Raw genomic sequence first — 14,807 nt, 5'->3', positions numbered from 1 at the left:
CAGGCTGAGTTCTTTCCCTTTTCCCTCCCGGGCAGGAGCAGCGTGGGGAAAGGAATGCCCAGTGCCCACACAGCTGCGTTTAGTCCAGCACCAGTGCCAGCATCACATTCCACACCCCCAGCTACCCAGGCTGTTGCTGAGTGGACAGGGGCACCTAGAAGGCAAAACCCGCCTTCTCTCCACTCCCCTTCCCTGCTTCCTCAGATTTTCACTGTAGCTACCAGCTCTGTAATCCCACAGACAACCTACTCCAGACTTTGTGCACGTCTCTGGGAAATGCATATTGTATGTCACAGCGTTCAGAGTGGAAAGTAACCATAGAGATCACAATCCAACATGGATACTTTTATTTTACCTATTTTCATGATGGGGTTAATCCTTGTAGGTCAATCTTTCTTTGTAAAACTATATTCTTAGTGAGTACGGTGGGCACCTGTAGGATGCTGGGTGCACATGTAAAAAGGGCATTAGAATGACTACAGGCAAGAAGTTATTCCAAATGCTAACATCCACATCAGTAGGAGAAACTACTCTTTCACTCTGAAATATGCAAGGGTGAGGAATTCCTCAAATTGGACACCGCTCCGGAGTTTTGGGAATGATTCCTCTTATCCTTCCTGCCTCCAAGGGTACTATCTCCCATTCCCCACCCAGTGGTGGCAACCCTTTTACCAGCTAGCTGTATGAACACAGAAAGTCATTTAGCTTCTCTGAGTTTCATTTTCCTCATCTGTTCAACAAGCGGTATTAATTAGATAATCTTGAAGGTCCCATACAACTCTAACATTCTTTTATTCTATAATTCTAAAAGCCAGTGACTGTTTCCTATTCCCAGGACTTAAACTGTTGCCAAACTGATGCTGATGATGCAGAAAGGAGAAGAGGAGCCAGTAGGAAAAGAGCATTCCAGAGTCTCATTTGCTAACTCTTAATACTCTCTCCAAAACAGCTTTCCTCCTTACCTCTCACCCTTGGTTCTTGTCCCATGCAGTTACAGTAGAGAGTAGGGCCAGACCAGCAAGTATTTCAGAATTAAGGGGGTCAGGCAGAAGGGGATCACTGCAGAGCAGCAGATGGAAAAGACAGATTAATTAGAAGACTATGAGACCTAATCCTACATCCTGCCCTCCCTATCCCACCCATCCCCACTCTCACTCCCCTCCCCCTCCATTAACCTGTTCTCTCTTAAGCCCACTTAGATGATCTCTAAGATGTCTTCTAGCTGCAAAGATAATACTCTTTATCCACTAAGATGCTTTAACTAGGGTAGTCTGATCTTTCCCTTCTGAAGCTGATTTGTTTTGAAAACACCCACATTACTGCCTGCTCTCTGCATAACTAACTTCATGCCAACATGGCCCCACCTCTGTGGGAAAGTTCAATCTTTCCTATATCTCTCCCCCACCCCCTAGCCCAGCCTCTTCTCTCTCTTACATCCAGGTTTCCACACCCCTCAAATATAGTACCCCCTTTATTTTCACTTTTTGGAGATTCCAAGATATCAACAAACCCTAGGAGACAGAATGGTCTGGAGTCACTGAGATATATCAAGTCAGGCAAGTCAGACAGCCAAAGATGGTCAACACTTCCCTGCAAGAAAATCTTAACTATCCAGGCACTCAAGAAATGTCCAAGAGGCAGGCAGAACTCTTCTCCCAGAAACCATCAACTCTAACAACCCTAAGAGAAAAACTGTGGGGCAGCATCCTGACAATCCAGAAGGATTTCCCTGGGGAATATTTCCCCTGACCTCTCCATCATTGCTTGTAATTTATATAGGACTTTACTGGTAACCAAGTACTTTCCACACCCCTGCCCGTGAGTTTCTGGGTGACAGAGACATTAACTACATCACAGAGGGCTGAAAAACTCTGTTTTCAAGAAGGAAAGATTACCCAAACATTAAGGATTAGCCCAGTGAGACAGTCATTAGCACACAAAGAGAGCTGGTCTAAGAGTTAGAAGACATGCACCCAAATCCCTCATCTAGGGATAAAATATTAGCCTCACAGGATTGGAAGACACTTTAAAATCATATTGTTGCACATCCCAGCCAACACTTGTGTCTTCTACTATTAACTGTCAGTGTAACCTTGGTTCAGTTAGCCTCCTTTGAGCCTCAGTTGTACCTATATAATTAAGGGGTTGGAATAGACATTTTCTAAGAATTCTTAGATATCTAATATCATTTTATTCTAGAATTCTAACATTTAGAAATGTATTTCCAAAAGCTAAGTCTCAGTAAAACTGATTTAGAAAGATCCCTTTCTGAGATACATCAAGACTCGGAGATACTCAGTCACAAAGAATGGCAAACACCAGGAACTTGGGACACTTAAGCCAAGACCAAGTACAAACACCCTGCATCTCTCATCTTGTTATATCTGGCCTCAGGAATGACAGCAGCTTTGGTCACAGACGCAGGGGTCCTTGGAGGGTTTCTAGATCAGACTCTTCATCCATGAACCTTACTAACTCAAACTTGAGATGGGCGAGATCCTGCAAAAGAACAAGAAAGAAGAAAACGTATTGGAGAAAGGGACTGGGGGTTAAAGGGATGTAATAGGGAGGGTTAAGAAAGAAAACGACTGAGTTGCTTTGTTAGGCTGCCAGATTGGGCAAGAGTCTGGGGTGAAATCATGTTTTCAGAGGGTGAGTTATTTCCTTGACATGAGATTGAGGGAGACATTGGTTCCCAAGGCCTGGGAGTTTGTTGGAAAATGCCTTTCAAGGGAGATTGCCTGGGGCCACGAATTGTTGCTGGACAGATAACTATGGGCTCTTGGGTAAGAGGAATCAGGGATGTTAGGGTTTAGGAAAATGATGAGAGTTAGCAATTATCCACTGGACAGGTGTCCCTGGGTACACTGTTGATAGGGGGACCCCAGGGCTTAAGGCCGGGGGCCACAAATTGTTGCTGGACAGATAACTATGGGCTCTTGGGTAAGAGGAATTAGGGATGTTAGTGTTTAGGAGAAGGCTGAGAGTTAGTAGTTATCCACTGGAGAGATGTCCCTGGGTACATGGTTGGTGGGGGACCCCAGGGCTTAAGGGGATCCCCAGTTGCCAAAGGATGGAGGGCGGAGCTGGAGGACCTCAGGCTAGTGGGCACGCCCTTGCCCAGGCCTGCAGTGGCCGCACTCGCCAGCTGGCCCATGGCCCTGTCCGACTCCCCTCCCTCCACCCCAAGCCTAAGAGGGGTGAGCGCAGGGTCCCACTGCTGAGCCAGCTCCCTCCCTCTGATCCACACCCGAGCCCGGCTGGCCGAGCTCCCGGGGGAGAGGGTGGAAGGCACCACGAAGGCAAGGAGGGGGTGTGGGAGGCGGGGGGTGTGGGGAATGCGGCAGCCTGGCCCCCCCGCGACCAGCCCAGCCCCCCGCCAAACCCCCTCCACCTCCAACCAAATGGTTTGCTCCGAGCGCCCTATTTAATCCCCGCGACTGCAGCAGCGCCGGCTCCCTCCCGGTCCCCACCTCGGCCCCGGGCTCCGAAGCGGCTCGGGGGCGCCCTTTCGGTCAACATCGTAGTCCACCCCCTCCCCATCCCCAGCCCCCGGGGATTCAGGCTCGCCAGCGCCCAGCCAGGGAGCCGGCCGGGAAGCGCGATGGGGGCCCCAGCCGCCTCGCTCCTGCTCCTGCTGTTCGCCTGCTGCTGGGCGCCCGGCGGGGCCAACCTCTCCCAGGACGGTGAGTGAGGGAGGGGGCGGCGCCTGGGGAGGTGGGGAGTGACCCGAGGCGGGGGCTGGGATCGGGAGTCTCGCGGAGGGAGCCTGTTGGCTTTGTTTGGAACCGGGGTTAAAGTCACCAGTCGCTGCTAATACCCTTGTGTCTGTCTCTGAGCATCCGTGTCTCTGTGGACTGTGGGTGTGCCGGTGTGTGCACCCTTCTGTGTACACCACTGAGCGTGTGTCTGCGTGTGCACCGGGGTTTGGCTCTCGGAGCTGATGTCCGTTAGGAGCAGCCCGGGGTCTGGATGTGTTGCTGTCCGTGTGCGCGCGCGTCTGTGTTGGTGTCTGGCTCTGCGTTTCTGTGTCAGTATCTGTGTGTATGTCTGTGTCAGTGTGTGTTGGGGGCGGAGTGAGATTTGTCGCTGTTTCAGTCAGGGCGTGTGTCGGGTGTTTGTGTATGTATGTCTGTAGGGGTTGGGTAGCCAGTGCAATCCCCCAAACTGCTGTATGCAAACATTTCTGCTCCCCCGCCCGTCCCCCACCACCCGCGGCGCAGCTCCGAGTGGGCAGAGAAGGGGGCCTGGGTGAGGCTGCTGAAGGGGGCGTGGGCAAAGAAGGGGGCCCTTATCCTTGGAGCAAAACAACAACACAGGGCGGAGGGGGCCCAGGATGGCAATATCCCTGGCAGTGGTAGAAGCTGGGAAAAGAAATCCGACAGGAGCAGAGGCGGGGTGGGGGTAGGGGGGAGCGCAAAAGAAAGAATCAAGATATTTGGGGAGGAGGATGCATGAGAAACTCAAAGCTTTCCTGGGCTAAGCACTGATTTTCCCAAATTTGGGATGGGGTAGCATACCTAGCCCCTTTGCCCCAGTCTGGAACTCAAACCTTCGCTGGTTCCTAATGGTAGAGAGATGAAGGAAGGGAGTCGGGGGAGAAAGGAGGCGGGGCCAGGGGTGAGGGGACTTAGGGAAGAGCCCCTCCCGCCCTGGGCCGGGCTATGTAGGTCAGCGCTGTGGGGGCACCTCAGCTTTCTTAAAGGCTACTAACGGTTAGTGGGATGGCAGAGGGGCAGCCTGTAGGGAAACCCGGAAGGGGTCCACAGGTCCGAGCCTCAGGTCCCTGAGGAGGGAGGGCAGGCTGTGAAGAGACTGAAGGAATGCATCCTCCTCTCCCTACCGCCCTGTCGGAAGAGGAGGAGGGCTGGGATGGAGGAAGGGGGAGAGGGAACAGGACCTCTGTGGAGCAAAGGGAAGTGGGGAGAGTGAAGGGGGAGGGTGGTGGCTATGCCCGGCCAGATGCCAACGAAAAACAGAAAGAACCGCAGGGGAGGAGAAAGGGGAGGTGGCTCCTGGGCGATGGACCCAGTGGCCAGCAGGGATGGGCACAGGGCGGGGCGGGGGTGGAGAGGGGAGGGGTTGAAACTGGGAAGGATGATGTAGAGAATTTCATCTGAGGAAAACAGGCGAAGAGCCAGGGTGCTGGAGGAATAATCACTCCACCTCACCTGACCTCCCCCATCCCTGTCTCCATCGTGATAAAGGAGCTTCCCCTGGTATGGGGACCCTGGGGATCCCCTCCCTATAGTTGGCTGGCTGGCTTACTCCTTCTGCCCTCTACCCATCAAACTCCCCAAAGGGAGTTCCCGCCCTAGTCACCACAGAGACAGCAGCCTCTCCTTTCCCCTACGTGGAATCCCCTTCCCCAGAGGACTGCACTGATGACCCCACTCACTGAGGAGCTGAAGGGAGTCCTTGGGGAGTGCAGGCTAAGTGCACGACAGAGAGGCTGCTGGGTGTTTGTGCTTCATTAATGACCCTGCTACTAGGCCTTGACTTTCAACTTCAGCCCCTGGCCTTCCTAACCTGCTGAGTTTTATGACGAGAGGCAAATATGATCCAAACTGCAACTGTTCAGCAATGGGAACTGATGGTGCTAGGCTGGGCCCCAAAAAGAGAGAAAGACGTCATCCAGAAAGCTGTGAGCTCTTCTACTCTAAGATGTAAAAAAAAACTATAGACTAGAGTAAATCAGTATACTAGCCAAGTCTTTCTTCACCAACTACACTCTTCTTTCTTGGTCCTCAAACTGGGGGTTCAGCCCCTATTCAGGCTTAAAGTTGAGAGGAAGAGAAATGTTACATCCTCATATTTAGAAATATGCTTCAGAGCAGTGGCCTGAGAGAAACAGTGGAAAGCAGTAACTTCTGAATGGGGAATTTCTAGAGAAGAGGTGGGGAAGTGGGAGATGAATAGGAGGGGTCTGTTTCCAAAGAAGAGTCAAACCAAGCATCATTTTCCTTGAAGAGCATTATCTTTACAGATAATGGACATCTGTCTGGTGTGCAGTATCTCAGGACACACTGGTGCATGAGACATAACCACCATATCTTCTGTCTTAAATTAATTCTATCTTTTAGTTTCTGGATCTAAGAAGGCCAGTGCTGATGGTGGGAGGTAAATGCATAGATTTAATGCTCACGGACAGTAATCCTGAAGACTATTTTGCACACAATCATGGACATGTGTTTCGTACCCCTGAGTTGGCCTGGGGCCCCTAGGAAGAAAACTAGGCAATATGTATATGTATCTTAACTGGTAATGTTTGACCAAAACTATGAGAGATGTGGTGGGAAGGTTTAAGGACAAGATACTCTTATGGTGATGTTTGAATTGTCAAGAGTGTTGTGGTAGCATACCCATTCCCATTTAAAATAAGGAAAACAAACAATGTGCTGCTGGGGCATATCATTCCCTGGAGCACAGCATAAATTTTTTAAGCTTCATAAGGCTGAACAGGGATTGAGAGGGCAAGCAGCTGATAACTAAGACTGGCCATGAGTGTTGTGGCTAGAAGTTCAGGAACAGGTAAGACATTTAGAATGTTCCATCTGCCCTTCCTTCTCACATTTCCCCACTAGTTTTCACAGTGGTTGACAATTCTGGGTTTGGAGGACACAAGTCCTGTGAACTTAATGTGTCCTCTCTCTGGTGAGCAGCTCAATATTCAACACTGTGACCAGCTTTCTTGGGCTCTTCCTTCTGAAGTTATTTCCAGCACTCTGTGACTTGGCCTAGGGTAAAGATAGATAGACGGATAGCCTCTCTTTGTTTCAGATAAGGTTATAGCAATTTAACCTTGTACTGCACTGCCCCACACATGAACATCTATTTCTTCTCAATGACCTCTGTCCACTACCATTCATTCTACAGCCCCCTGGCCAGATGCCCAGTGAGGACATCATGCCCAATGTGCCACAGAAGTCCAGCAGGCATTCACTCCAGTGCTGTCCACAGATCTGTTTGGCAGATCAACTCCATCCAGTTTCTGTTCCTAGTTGCAGCTGTAACTGTTCTGTTTCTGTTCCTGTTCTCCTCGTAGTTGCAGCTGTAACTCTTGGGAAGGATATGCTCTCCTTTTAGACATGTGCATTTTCTGGCACAGAAAAGTTAAGACCATCACAGAGACACTTGCATAGCAGAGTTTAGTTAATTCCATGAAGAATCAGTGTGTTTCATGTAGGTCCTAATGTATGTAACGTCAACTGCCTACCCAGCAGTTATGCCATTCTATTCTAAGCTTCTCCATAGATCTGGATAGCACTGTTAGTTTTAATAGTTTCCTCTAGGGCAGCAGTTTTCTCATTTGTTTTTAAAACAAAGAAGTGAGACATTTTTAACAAATGAGGAAAACATATCAAAGGAGAATGCTGTTGTTGAAATAGTGAAGTAAGACCTATATCCCTTTTCCCTGTCTTACTGGCTTTTACACATTCTTATAATCCTTAAGGAACTACCTGGGGTTCTACCACACAGTTCAAAATCCTCTGTCCTAGACTGATAGAATGAGCCAGCTTACTACCCTTAGGCTCTTTCTCTTTCCTCTTCCAACTGAAGAAGAAAGAAGGTCCAAATCTAATTGCAAGAGTGCCTTGTTGGAGATATTCACTATTCACTTGGAGAGAGTGACTCATAGTTCTGCAGCCATAAAATTCCACAGACAGCATTGCTTTGGCCTTCTGGTTACTTTGAAATAACAAACTGAGAGGTTGTGCCATTGCTCTGTAAATTCTTAGATTTGATTTTGGTACTTCTTGATGTTACTACTTTCTTGCAGTCCAAATAATATGTAAAACAGGATCAAAAGTTTATTTTCCTTAAATCACTTGGTAGGAAAAAATATCACCAGAGAAAGAAAACCCCTGGGGCTGTGACTAGTCTTATTCTTTGTTGTTTCCTACTCCAGTGGAACTGCATACTGGCTCAACAATCCCTTTTTTGTCATCTAATTCTCAGTAATGGAATTTTACCTAAGGATGGTGATCTAGGTTCCAGATTCTTGTTGAAAGCAAGCTGTGGATTGGACCAGCTCCTTACTGACTACTGAGTGAAAAATTCAAAGTTATTATAAAGTTTTGGTAATTATATTTTCTTTTATTTTTCATGTTAGAATGTAATGTTTCATGTTTAACACTGACTATAGGCCCATGTACTAGAACATTTTGTTTCCTGTATGGGGTCTTGTTTTAGAGGTCCACCCTTAATCTCTGAGAATAGCAATCCCCATGGAAATGCTTACAAAAGACAGAGAGAAACAAACCATCAGAAAAGGACCCTGGAGAAGCAAGCCATCAGAAAAAGATTCTGTTTCTAAGAACTTGCTCAGATTAAGTATAAACACTTCATGTCATCATAAAATGAAGAAGAACAAGTTTCCAGGGCTAGAGACCTGTTTCTGCCTCTGGGATCAGCAGTAGTGATGATTTTTTACAAGGTCAGAACCAGCTGGTGCCCAGGGCTCCAATAACTACTCAAGTAAAAACCCAGTCCAATTCTGTTATATATGACAAGAAGATCCATCCCTTCTAGTACAGAGAAGTTGAGCTCTCAGGAGGCTTGAACGCATGAATCTGTTGAGATTTTTACACAATAGAAGCTAAGATGCTAAGAAGTAAAGGTACATATTCTTCACTGAAGCAGCAACTACCAAAGAATCATTTCTTTCTTTACCAAAATTTTCCTAAGCCTTAAGGCCGACATCAAATTCCTCAACTAACAGAGAAACTTCTAAATCCTGAGAACAATACTCTTCTTAAGAGGCATGATTCCATACCTCTCTTCTAGTGTGATTGTCTGAACTACTTACAGCAATTTTGGATACATTGGGACATTCTGAGTCTGATATGTCTCATACCCTACCTGACGAAAATACATATTTTGACTTTCTGGCGTCCTACTGTCTCTGAGGGGGCACAGGCTCTCTGTTCCCTCTTTAGAAGATAGGCCTAATTTTACTCATGATAAGTTGTAGCACATTAAAAGCCCCTCCATCACCACTAATATCTAGGTATTTAACATAATCACAGAGGATCATGTTGACAAACTGAGTCTGGTGGTGGTCCTCATTTTTCAGCACAGTCTCTTGACGGTGTATCAACCAGACAGGTTCAAATAAAGCACTTCAGGAGGCCTTATAGAGCAAGTGATGAGCGTAGAGTGATCCTAATAGAAGCCATGATGTCTGTTCTTTTAGTTCCTGTGCCTGAGAGCTGGCTGCCTTACCCCGTGATCCCAGTTCCCCTGTTCTTTATGGAGCAAACTATTATACCTGTGCTTTGAGCTCTCCATGGTGCTAGCCCCTGACAGTGACACTCCAGGCTTTTCTTGTTGCTCTCCATGGTCCTGTTTTACCTCCAAGTTTCATAATCTCCTTATTCTCCACAGTGCAGTCCCCAGAACAGGGCTGGAATCTCCCTCCCTGCCACCACAAACACACACATGTTCTTGGTTATGCTCCCCGACCTGTTCCACCACAAACACATGACAAAACTCTGAGATATAGATCTAGGAAGTCCTCACAGCCATCTGATCAACTGCAGAAAGGGAACAGAAGGGCAAGCAATTCTTAGGTTAAAAAAGAAGTGCTAGAAGGTTTTTGTAAGATGCTCAGGAAATTGTGGCCTACAGTGACCTCAAATGGCCTCAAAAGAACTGAATGTTTTGTCATATCTGGATTCATAGATTAAAAATACAACTATATATAGTTCTGTTTTAGATTGAGATAGTACTGCTCTTATATGATAACCATATACAGTTGTACTTTGGTATCCATGAAGGATTGGTTCCAGGACCTCCCACAGATACTAAAATCTGCAGATGCACAAGTCCTTGATATCAAATGGAGTGGCATTTGCATATAACCTATGCACATTCTCCTGTATACTTCGTTATCTCTAGATTACTTATAATTCCATATACAATCTAAATGCTATGTAAATAGTTGTTTTACTGTATTGTTTAGGCAATAACGACAGGGGAAAATGTCTATACAAGTTTAGTACTGGCACAGCTTTTAAAAATATTTTCAATCTGCAATTGATTGAATCTATGGAGGTGGAACCCATGTATATGCAGGATTGACTGTATACACTATAAGTGTGGAATGTAAAATGAATCCTACCCAGTTTATAAACATGTACCTCTTAAAAGCACTCTGAGCATGACAACCAACTCTAACTTTCCTGTCATGGTGCCTTTTTACCCTTTTCCCTCAACCTTAGCAAAGACAATAAATAACAATGGGTTATCAGAATAGATAATGGAGGAATCCAGTAAATGAGAGGCATAGAAAACAAGTATCAAGTATACATCCATACCATCCTGAACGCACCGGATCTTGTCTGATCTCGGAAGCTAAGCAGGGTTAGGCCTGGTTAGTACATGTATAGGAGAAAACAAATATCAAAATCTTCACTTAACTTCCCCACCTTTATAACCACCTTGTACAAAACTAAATGGCTTTAAATATAACCATCTTCTCCCAGAGCACAGGTCCTTGGCCATATCTCAGTAGATGCATCTTTAAACTCTACTCTGCTATGCTTTAAGGGTATCTTCCAATAAGCTGATGATATCAAACGGCGTAGGGAGCTGAGAGTGCTCAGCCCCTGTCAGTCTTAGATTAGCCAGCCTGTTCTTCACATCACATCAGAACTACACAAGCTTCTCATCCCCTAAATGCTGATTTTCCCATGTCAATTTATGGATAAGAGTTAATATAATAGTTAATACTTATGAGTGACCTACAGCAGAGTCTAGTTGGAGAGGCAGGCTTCCAGGATGAATTTCCAGGACTCCTCTTTCATTTCTTCATTTGAAACAAGGAGAAACTTCATTCCTCAAGGACAGGTAATGAGAGTGATTTATCTCTATGAGCGAGGCTTCAGCAAGACAGAATTAGGGTTATAGTAACAGCTGGAGTGTCTCCCATCTACTCATCTTCCTAAGCCCCCTGTTCTCATGAAGAGCAGGCAGATTTCAGAAAGGACTCAAATACAGAAATCTCAACATATTTTTCAGCACGTATATCATTCTTTAATGTGAACTCTTACCCCTGGGATTCTTCAAGCTTCTCTTCTCTCTCTCTCTTTCTCTTGGAAGTCTCCAAGAGAACAATAAGAAAGCTAAATAACTTAAAGAACAAACTAAAATGTTGTCTTCTCTAAGGATTTATTTTCCCTTTCCCCAGCTAGACTTACACTAACTGTGTATTGATTGCTAATTATAAGCACCTTTGGCTCATTTACTTCTAGTTCAGGGTCAAGAAGGTCAGGTGCATCACCTTGCTCTAGGGAAAAAAAAGAAAAAGAAATGAAGGCTGATGTCTCAGGCACTCATCGGTAGGCTAGCCATTATTCATTTCTCCCCTTTCTTCATATACTCCCAAATACTGGCAAGGTAGGATGAAGAACTAGTACTTCTGACACCAGATTTTATTGGAAATATGCAGATTCTTGTTTCATATTTTACTTTTGCCCTTCTATGACCTGGCGCTTTGCTTCCAATTCTGATTTCAGTAAGTACATCAATGACAGGTAACTTGGAACTTAGCATAGCGGTCAGTCAGTCTGAAGAGCCTGGAGCTGAGTTCTTGAGTTATTATAAAATGAGAAGCCAGTTTTACCATCTGCTCCTAATCATTTTTTTTTTTGCCCAGCAAATGCAAAAATGACAGTGAAACAATTGCACTCACTAGTTCTTGCTGTAGTTCTTAAGGATGAGATCTTTCCAAATACATATTATATGTTTCTTCCCATAACTTTTATCTGCTAATCTCACACAAATATAAAAATTACCACCACTAAGCCCCTGAGCCTCCCATATTTTCATTTATCCTCAATTGCCACTTAATGCCAACTCTTTTCTGGTTTCCAAGCCCTGGAGTCCAATGTCAGTGACAGATGGACTGAGCCTCAGCCCTGGAGAGGAGAGGATTCTGGCCCTCTCCTGGGGAGTTTGAGCAGAAGAGAGAGCCTGAATTCTGCTTTGGGGAGAATCTCTGAGTTTAAGCCATATGGTATTCTGGAAGTAAGGGGTTCTGATTAATATGGGCATGTGAAAAGGGCTCTGTATCTGGGTCATAATATAATCTGTGTGTTCATGTCAGAAAAAAATCCCAGAAATCTGATTAGTGAGAATCAGAGTGTCTTGTGTGTGTGTATTGAGGGGCACATGTCAAAATATGCATCTATCTTAGGGAACAAAAATGCGTGTTTGCCCCCATCAAATAAGAGACACTCAATGGAGATTTAAGAAGAGAGATAAGAGTTCTTTATGTCAGAACAATATTATTTTCCATTTCGGGGACTGTGAGATCTGTGGACTTGGGAGAATGTATCTATTTCACAGAAGAGTGAAATTCTCACAAAGTGAGGCTAATGCGAACAATGTACCGCAATTTTAAAAATACAGATTTTTTTTTTAAGTGATTAGAGTGCAGGGAGACTAAATAGCAATTAGGATTGGGGGAATCAGTGAAACTAGAGTAGTGTGGGTGTGTAGAGCAGAACACATTTTTCTTCATGTAATGCTCCTAACCATTGCCCTGAACCTGTCATCCACACCCAGACTCTGATCATCCAGTGAAGGGAAACAGTAAAAACAAGTCAGGAAAATCAGAACCAGCAGAGATGAGTGCTTTCTTGCTTGACTTCTAACAAATTAAACTTTTCCACAGCATTGTTATCCCACCACACCAAGCCATCAGCCTGTAATATCTAAAGTGCAACATAAGGAGCATAGGAGAGTAAGACAGAGCCCACTGAGAAAGGGAATTCATCCATGCCCTCAGACAGGTATTGGGGCACTGGGATAGGTACTGCAGAGTATGAGCAAGTTGTTGTAACCTGGGCTGAGATTTTTCATCTCCAGAGAATATATTCTTTACTTCTGATTTTCTGGGATTTCTGGCCCATTCCCAGTCTCTATTTTCCCATACCCTTCCAATGAGCTAAATTGAATTCTGCGTTTGACTCTGTTATGTTTCCTTTCTCAAGTACTTTCCTAAGATGAGGAACTTTTTCCCCCCAGTTTTATTACATATGTGTGAAAACAGCAAGATAAATTGAGGGAAAGGGTATAAAATCCCTCTACTTAGTTTAAGAGGACAACTAAGAGTTCAAAGTCTGACCTCCTGCCTGTATTGCATTAGAATGCAGATTTCAAGTCATACCTGTCCGTATGTCTAAAGTGTTTGATCATAGTGAGAAGGGAATGAGGAGATGGGATAAACAGACACTCCTAAAATGGCTCAGGGCTGTTATCATCCTGTCTTCAGGGGCCTACTCCAAAACAACTGAAGACAGTCAGTACCTGCACAGAATCTGTGCTCTAGAGGTCCTCACTGAGCCCTCCCCCATGCTCAGTTTCACCTCACCCTCTCATCCTCTTAGGGCAGAACACTAGATGCTTGTCTAGAGCACACAGCCCAGTCCCAGAAGGAAGCAGCTAAGGCAAGGAAGAGACTCTTTTGGGATCAAATCCCCTCCCTTTTTGTCTCTCAACTGCAGTTCTCCTTGCTACAACTCAGTATTGGCTACAGAGGGGCTTGTTTTGGTTGGGGGCCAGCCCAGGGCTCCCTCCTGGTGCTAATGCACCAAGAACACTGACTCAATAGCAAATCAAAGCAACAGCTGTCCCCACCTCCTTCCCTGCCACCCACTTCCCAGTCTCTGCTCCTCGGAATCTTAACTAAGTCTCTGAAGGCCCCCCTCAGCCTACCACAAGCCCACTTCTGCCTCCAGATTTTTTCTCTCTCCAGCTCAAGAATAGGACATGTTCCTCTGCTTTTTTTCTTCTCTTCTCTTCTGGCCCCTGTCTCCTGCTTCACAATCAGGTTAGCATTCCCTCAGCTCTTCACCTTGCAAATGCCAGCAAGCACACACACACACACACACACACACACACACACACACAAATGCACACACACATGCGACCTGTCCTCACAGTCACCCTTTTTAGCTCCAAAGGGCATGGCAGTGACTTCTGCCCAATGGCCTCTTCTTCTGTGTGAACTGGAACCTGCCGGTAAAGCCCTGAAGTGTAAGAAGATGCCATCCGCCCCATCTTCGGGGACTCCCTCTTCATCATAACCAAACTTCTCCAACCTACTGGGCATTTAGTAGACTTACTTCTCTTAAGGTCCACGGTCCTGGAGTTCCTCAGTATCATGCACAGGAGATGAGGCATAGGAAGAGTGGGTGTCAGTGGAAATATAATCACACTTAGTGTCAAATTAACCACTGAATTAGCCAGTCCACAAGGACTGCTATAAACTATCAATGAGTACAGGTCTCACTCACTGCCTGTGTGACCATGCTCAAGTTCCTAAACATCTCTGAGCCTTGGTTCCTCATCTTTAAAATAAGAGGATTGGGCCAGATGATACTTAATATCTTGTCAACTATAAAAATCTACACTTCTAAGAATCATAGAGGGGAGAATATTTTGGGCAGAATTAGGTGCAACAGAAAGAAAAAAGGAATTACTGAACTTGGACAATAGAGAGTCAGAAAGGGCATTAGTTCCATCCTTCTGTAAAATCAAAAGGATCTTAGAAATAACCACCTCTGACCCTTAGGATTCAGTAGGCTATGACCAGATACGCAAGTTAGCTGCAAGGTTTTAGGAACTATGTAAAATATATGTATTCATAATACCTTAAAGTTTGGATAGGGGAAAACATTTGAATTTTCTCTTAAACTTTGGATATTAAAAAATGTTAAGAATAATTGTTTTTCAGTGAGAACCAAGGGTTAACTCTAAGATAAGCTTTTCATTTTAACCCCACCTTAACACCCACCACA

At 45.5% G+C, this 14,807-nt stretch overlaps 2 protein-coding genes across 5 annotated transcripts in view; one reads left to right on the top strand and one right to left on the bottom strand.

The window, feature by feature from the left end:
- The window catches only part of AIM2 (absent in melanoma 2), a 132,423-nt gene that overhangs the window by 112,016 nt on the left and 5,600 nt on the right, over window positions 1–14,807 (bottom strand). The window lies entirely within an intron of this gene.
- CADM3 (cell adhesion molecule 3) overlaps window positions 3,423–14,807 on the top strand; it is a 31,480-nt gene continuing 20,095 nt past the window's right edge. Inside the window, exon 1 of one of the 2 annotated variants that reach the window (XM_513915.9) lies at window positions 3,423–3,686. In XM_513915.9, coding sequence (XP_513915.2) covers window positions 3,605–3,686 — 82 coding nt within the window. In that variant the 5' untranslated portion in view covers window positions 3,423–3,604. The remainder of the gene's footprint in view (window positions 3,687–14,807) is intronic. The other variant, XM_001170513.7, reaches the window with a different exon arrangement.

Source organism: Pan troglodytes, chromosome 1 (genome assembly GCF_028858775.2).
Source record: "Pan troglodytes isolate AG18354 chromosome 1, NHGRI_mPanTro3-v2.0_pri, whole genome shotgun sequence".
In the NCBI taxonomy this organism is placed as follows: Eukaryota; Metazoa; Chordata; class Mammalia; order Primates; family Hominidae; genus Pan; species Pan troglodytes.
Note: the sequence above shows the minus strand (reverse complement) of the source record. Positions and strands in the feature narration are given on the sequence as shown.